The sequence below is a fragment of the Chelonoidis abingdonii genome, chromosome 15 (genome assembly GCF_003597395.2).
Source record: "Chelonoidis abingdonii isolate Lonesome George chromosome 15, CheloAbing_2.0, whole genome shotgun sequence".
In the NCBI taxonomy this organism is placed as follows: domain Eukaryota; kingdom Metazoa; phylum Chordata; order Testudines; family Testudinidae; genus Chelonoidis; species Chelonoidis abingdonii.
The window spans coordinates 45,307,558-45,314,781 of NC_133783.1; the positions used below are offsets into that span (position 1 = coordinate 45,307,558).

Genomic DNA, 7,224 nt, shown 5'->3' on the forward strand with positions numbered 1-7,224 from the left:
GAGTTTGAAACTCTCCTCGGTGTGAATCGAGGCTGAAAGCAAATGCTTTGAAACCATGCTTTACTATTGAAAATGCCAGCACTAGTCTCTGTGTACATTTTTAACCCTCTCTTAGCTTTTTCTTTAACTCATAGTTTCTTTTATTGCCTTCACTTGCTTTTACTCATTTTACCCCAAGTTGTCTGTCTGATAAGGATTGGCAGAAAATATTCCCACTCTGTTCTCAGGGCCCAGTCACATTAACACCAGGCTGCAAGTCCTTCAGTAAAAGAAGCAAGCCTCAAAATCTTGATGACCCCTCTCAACCCCCAAATTTTCCCCTGTGAAATGATCTTGGGGAGACTTTAAAGGTAAAATTCTGAAAACAGAAAACCCACTGTTAGAACTCATGTATATGGGCTTAAGGGAGACAGTGTGGCCTAGTGATTAGCACAGCTGAACTAGATTAAGAGCCCTGGGTTCTATTCCCAGTTTTGCTCCTGACTGTGTGTGACCTTGGGAAAATCACTTAACCTCTCTGTGCCTCTGCCTCCACATCTGTAAAGTTCACTTAATGTTTCTTGCCTTTGTAACATGCTCTCCTGAGTCCCAGTCCAGTGCTCAATCCACTAAGCCACATTCCCTCCCATAGCACATGCTCGGAGCCTTTGAAAAATCTCCCCATAAATGATTCTGAGTGGAAAGAATCAGTGTGATATGACCGAATACATTAATGTTCTCACTTGTAGTCACTGGAATGATAGGACGAGGATCTTAAATTTTCTCTCTTTTAGTTTGTCCTTTTTGGCAGCTGTTTCCACCCAGTTTGACAGGTAGAAAAACAGCTGTTCATGTTCTTATTTTCCTCAAGCTATTTGTGTACAGGAAGTTTGATGCTTCAAGACTTCTGCTGAAGTGTGTTTCCCATCCTCATCTTTGCCAAAGATATTCTTGTTCTGTTGCATTTTAAAGCATTTTTTACACGATACCTCTATAACAATATCATCCTGGCATTCAGTGAATTCAGACTATCACTAGCATCAGCAGTGAATCACCTATGTAACATGGTGTGCAGGGGCCCTTAATGAACTTTAAGTTTGCAGGCACAGATAGTTGGGAATGCACCACATATTATCTCTTCCTGTAATCCTATTCTTAGAGAATCCCTAAGAAATTGCCGTAGATGCATAAAGGATGACTTGGTTGGCTGAAAACAATGAAAGAGTCAGAATCACAGTATTTGGGTTTATTAATTCAGTAAGTCAGTTCTCTAATGAAGACAGCCACCAAAAGACCCTCATGTCAATCATGTTATTCCTCAATTTGTAATAACTGTACTTATCTCCAGAATCTAAACCACTGCAGTGCCAGACAACTGTCAATATGTAGAGAAATGCAATTAAAGGTTTGACAAATGCATAAAAGGGGAAATCTGAACATGAAGCCTGAATAAACTGCCAGACATAGGAAAATTCCCTTATCATCCCTTCCATGATGACCTCATAACAATCTTGGGCAGTGAGAAGTTCCACTACCCTGGGCTAGGCTGTGCAAGACATAGGAGAGCCACAGAATTAGAAGGGACCTCAGGAGGTCATCTAGTCCAACCCCCTGCCTAAAACAGGACCAATTCCCAGGTAGATTTTTGCCCCTGATCCCTAAATGACCCCCTCAAGGATTGAACTCACAACCCTGGGTTTAGCAGGCCAATGCTCAAGCCACTGAGCTATCCCTCCCACCTGACCCTAGAGGCTGAGCCAGGGAGCAATCCTGCCCTGAGTTTCCCAGCACACAGGAGGAGAGCACCTGCTTTTACAGTCTGCTGCAGGTGCAGCATGCTCTCCTGGTGCACTGGTTCCACTCTGGAGACAGATGAAGGGGGCCATGCTATGCCATGACTCTAGTCCTGCCTCATCCCCCTTAACTGGACTGTGTCCCTGATGGTGCCAGTGGTGCACAGAGATTGCAAATGTGGTTCTTCCTTATACAGACCATACAATGGGCATGATGTCGCCTTCCCCCTTGCTCACTCTATCCATAGACACAGTTTGATCTATTTCTATAGTACACACTAAAGTACACTATTTCTATAGCATACATCTTTTTCTGTTGTTACTTTATTAAGCATTTTTCTCTTCTGTAACCACAAGGGTTTTTGATGTGAGAGTTCATTTTACCCAGGCACTAATTTTTTGGGCTGAATTCACCCCTGGGGTAGCTTCTGTGAAGTCCGTGGTGTTGCAATCGGGTGAATTTGGCCCCATGTGTTTAGGTGCTATGTATCAGGGTCTAATCCCACAAGGTTCTGGGTGTTCTCATCTCCCACTGGCCTCAACAAGAGTTCAGGGTGCTCAGCACCTTGCAGGATTAGTCCTAGCACATTCACGAGATTTAATTTGCTTCAATGATTAGTAATGGCTGAAAACCACAAGGGCAAAATATAAAGCAGTTAATGTAGGCAGCAGCGTGCTATTTAATTCACAGATGACTTCACCATCCTCTTCCTGTTACAAGTAAGATTTCCAAGCAATAGCAATGCAGGGCAAAGTCATTACTTGGCTTTTTAAATCTGGGAACCGAACTCCAGATCATTAAGCCTGGCATCCAGCAGCCATAAAACAACAACTAAGCATCAGAGGCTATTTTTAGCAGTTGAAGACTAAAACAATGTGACAGTTCAAACGTGGAACACCCATGCGAAGCAGGACTTAAGTGGCCCCTAGACCTTGTACTTTGACTTCAGTTGTGGTGGAGCTGGGCATATGCTGAGCATTTCCGAAAATCCCACTGATAGCAGGCCCCAGCTGCTGCCCTGAGCAGCTTCAAAGCCACCCACTCACTAGGCTGAGAAATCTCAAACAAGACGCTACTCTCAAAATCTCAAAACTTCACCTTGGGACTGGTCTGCGCATGCATCTGATACACAAAGTTCTGCATTCATCTACAAAAAGGGTCAGCCCAGAGCCTGACCTATGCTGCCTGGGGTTCCCCCATGCTGGGGCAACCCACTGCTCCCTAGGTAGGGACAGAGTCTGGCCCAAGTGGTGCAAGAGCCACTTGCGTCAGTTAATTTTATCTGTTCTTCCTATTGCATGGCTACATGGCACTCAAGGCAATGCGCGGGTGCTAGAAAATCAGATGATTCACGGAAATCATAAGCACCTGTTAGGTTTAATGTTTTTAATCATTAAGGCATTTCATTTTAGTACCTAGAAATGAGAAGCTTTGAAAATCAGGCAGTTAATGACAAACTATTAGCATTACTGGTTTCCTATGGTTACTTGCACATGTGTAGAAATTAGGTGAAGAGAGGGAAATGAATTAAACAGGGGAAGAGGTAGCCTGGTGTGTGAGCTGTATGCTAGGCTTCAGATGTCAAGTCCAACTTCTTTGTGCCTTTAAATCGGTATCTTCTACAGCACGATCACTTGTGCAACTGTTTCACAATAATGTCCACTGCTTCCGCGAGGTTGTTCACGTATCCATCTGCCTTCACTTCCGGGTGTTGCTCATCACAAGGCCTGCAGAGGAGAGAGTAGGGTGACACTGGTAAAAGTAGGAGTGGATGTTCCATAAAGAGGCACATCAAAATGAATTATGGTTTCTCAGAAATATATGAAGAGAAGGGCAGATGTTAAGTTTTGTTACAATGCAATTATCCATTTGTCTGGTAAGTACTCCCATGAAACCTTTATAATATTGCCACTGACACACATCAGGTTTGCGATATTTGTTGGATGACACTTGTCTATCATTAGAACTAAGGTAGAATCTACTCAATCATTTCTCTGATAAATGCCAAACCCGCTTAATTGTGATAATTATCAAGGATGCCTCTCAGTGACTCTAGACACAGATAACAGCATAGCCAGTCAATCTAAACGTCAGATCTAATGTAGAGGTGGGTGAAATTTTTCTACTAAAACTTCTTTTGGCAAAAAATGCAGCTTCTGTGAAACCAAAATATTTTGCAATTTTATGCTAAATTCACCAAATTGTTTTGACTGAAAAAAAACACAAAAATAACCCCCTAACCTCTGAAAAATATTAAAACATGTTTGTTTTGACATTTTTGAAACAAAACATTGCTTTTTCTATTCTAAATGATATTTTGTTTCCAAATGTCCTTTCATTTTATTTTTTTAAAATTAAAAATGTAACAAAAGCTTGAAAATGAAATGAAATGTTCTGTTTCACCCAAAAGATATTTTTTATGTTTTGATTCACGGAACGTTTTGAAAAAAACTGTTTTCAGGAAACAATTTTAATGTTTTGATTTGTTAGAATTGCCAGAAAACTGAAAAATCTGTTATTTGTGTAGCTCTAGTTAGAGGGTGTCCGCAAGCCTTTTCATGGCACTGAAAAGTGTGAGCTGGTGTTCCTCCTCACATGCTTCCCAGTGTGCAGCTATTAGTTTTCTTTAGTGTCCCTCCATTATGGTGGATAAATAAGTCAGTCTCATCCCAGTTTACTTCTGAATACGTTTTACTGATGTTACTATAATTATTTGTATTATGGCAGGGCCTACAGGCCCTAACCAAAATGAGGTTCCATTGCGCTATGCACTGTACAAACAGAGTGGGAGACAGTCCATGCCCTGAAGAACTTACATTCTAAACAGACAAAGGACGGAGAGAAAACACTAAGGCACAGAGAGGTGGAGTCACTCCCCCTAAGGTCACAGAATTCCTCTGAGCAGAAATGCCAAACTGTCCTCACTCTCTTTCTCTTTATTGCAGATGGGAAGTAGATCTTTCCCTATGCTTCCTGCATTAACTCCACTCCCTTTCTGCATATGCATTAACTCCACTCCCTTTCTGCACCTAATTAATCTCATGTGATGTTCTTCAAATCCCATGAGAAAGCCTCATCTTTCTTCTCTGGCTGAAGATGACACCAAGTCCTCACCCTAATAATAAATAGCAATAATAATTGGCTCTTAAATAGAAAGTTTTAATCCGCAGCTCTTAAAGCACTTTACAAAGGAGGTCAGTACCATCACCCCCATGTTACAGATGGGGAAACAGAGTCACCAAGAGGCAAAGTAACTTGCCCAAGGTGAGCCACTAGGCCAGTGGCAGAGCCAGGGACAAATCTAACTTATCCTATGTGCTAACTCTGACATTTTCCTTAAGCTCGATCATTTTTCCTGAAGTTTTGCCTTCATATTCTTTTCTCCCTCTTTTTCCCACCATCTCTACAGATCTTAGGTGTGTATTATATTATATTCTACATATCTTCCACAAATCTGCATGGACAGATGATTTGGCTGGGGAATATTCTGTGATACCTTGTATGGATGGTGGTCTATATAATTAACTAATTAGCCAAAATGAATGCATTGTATATTACATAGCATTTTATCTATATCAGCAAGAGCTTTTAGAAGAGTTTGAATGCCTCTGATTTTATAAAGTTTATGAGCATTTCAGTTTACTATTACAGCAAATAATTTATTCTTGGTCTGGAAAAATGAGTGGGCTCTATGTAGTTTCAGTTGGTGGAGGACTAAGGGTTTTAACCTGAATGTGTCAACATTATGCCTGTTGGGCTGAGTTATGAATCAGAAAATACATGGATTTTATTCTTAATGGCTTCCCTCTGAAACCCTTGAAAAGAGACGAGAGCTTAGTTGAGAGCTCCTTTCCCTCTCAGTTCCCTATTTTCTTCTGTAAAGGCCAAGACTTTATTTAGTGAGGGTTATTGTCTTAACAGGGGAAGATGCATTTCCCATCGAATGTCTGGTAGCCATGGAGATTATTATTATTTACGATGTAAAGAATTTGATGGGTACTTGTCATTACAAGTCGCAAATTATTTTTCAGTTTTTGAACTAGGGCTCCCTGGAGCCCTTCCTTGCTGTTCATTTTTCAGAAGTTCTCAGAATATTTGAGTACTTGAATTCCTTACAAAGGAGCTAGGAATAGCCTCTTTCAGCAGCCCGTGCTGGCTGAGATTTCATTTGTCAGAAGGTTACAAACATGCAGCTATGGTAAAAAATATTACTTTGCTATTTGGTTTTGTTTGTGAGATCGACAAAGCAATCTGCAAAACAAAGGAAATGGCCACATGAAGCAGATTGTACTTTGGTATCAACTGTAACAGAAATATCTGATCTAAAATGTAGAAGATTATTGCATGACTCAGTGCTTCGGTCTCCCAGTTCTGCTTTAAGAACAGGAGTATCTGTGGCACCTTAGAGACTAACAAATTTATTTCAGCATGAGCTTTCGTGAGCTACAGCTCACTTCTTCGGATGCACAGAATGGAACAAACAGACAGGAGCTATTTATACATACATTGTTACAGTGTCATGGTGCAGTAATAATAATGATGATGATGATGATAGCTTCATTTATTAGGTTTTCCTCACCCAAATAAGCATTCAGGTCTCACATGGGACAGCAGCTTATAAAATACAATGGAATAAAACAGGCAAAATCCAAAAAATATAAAACCAGTAAAAATTAAATAAAGACTTCAGTTCTGTCCTGTTATCCATGCTCACCCACTGACTTCAGTGGGAGTTTTGCCCAAGGAAAGATATGTCGATCTTTATTTCACTTCATATGATATAAGTAGATACCTCTTTCCAAACCAGAATTCAAAAAGTACAGAAAGTTCATTTGCATCCTGAGTAGATATTCAGAGTGTAAAAAAACAAGACCTCTTTCCATTTTATACCTTAAAATATGCTCCTTTTCTCACTTTCACAGAAAAAAATACCAGTATGTAAGAATAGTTCAGAAAAAGAAAAACTTTTACAGGAATTTTCAAGTAAACTGCATTCTCTGAGCTACAGTATATATATATAAATAAATAAGAAATGCTTATCTAAACTAACACTCCAGTGATCTATTTGTAACATAAGGTTCTGTACACTTGACTGATCAAGGTAATGCTCTGTGTGTGTGTGTGTTGGAGGAAGGCAAGCTAGGCTTGCAGCCTGAATACTGTAATACTAATTTTGCAGATATGCTATTGTTCAGGGTTAACCAATTTAAAGATGTCCCTGGTGTACAAATACATTGCAGTACCACCAAAGATGATTGAAAATCAGTCCATAGGCGACTTCTCCAATTCTGAAGAATTTAAGGTGAGGCTGGGTACCTCAGACAGCTAAAGCTACCCAAGGTAAGTCTCAGGGTACGTCTACACTGCACGATTATTTCGAATTAGCTTAAACCGATATTACAAAACAGATCTAATAAAATCGGTTTAGCGCGTCCACAGTGGGATCACGAA

At 40.4% G+C, this 7,224-nt stretch overlaps 1 protein-coding gene and 1 long non-coding RNA gene across 5 annotated transcripts in view; both read right to left on the minus strand.

Moving 5' to 3' along the window:
• Positions 1 to 1,210: 1,210 nt before the first annotated feature.
• Positions 1,211 to 7,224, minus strand: part of LOC142047788 (uncharacterized) — a 441,041-nt gene continuing 435,027 nt past the window's right edge. Inside the window, exon 2 of the long non-coding RNA XR_012657035.1 lies at positions 1,211 to 1,718. This is a non-coding gene — a long non-coding RNA (uncharacterized LOC142047788). The remainder of the gene's footprint in view (positions 1,719 to 7,224) is intronic.
• The window catches only part of LHPP (phospholysine phosphohistidine inorganic pyrophosphate phosphatase), a 171,471-nt gene continuing 165,457 nt past the window's right edge, over positions 1,211 to 7,224 (minus strand). For 2 of the 4 annotated variants that reach the window (XM_075072487.1, XM_075072485.1), the window contains one exon: positions 3,440 to 3,500. In XM_075072487.1, coding sequence (XP_074928588.1) covers positions 3,492 to 3,500 — 9 coding nt within the window. In that variant the 3' untranslated portion in view covers positions 3,440 to 3,491. Of the gene's footprint in view, positions 3,501 to 7,224 lie in introns of all 4 variants that reach the window. The other 2 variants (XM_032796480.2, XM_032796479.2) reach the window with 2 other exon arrangements.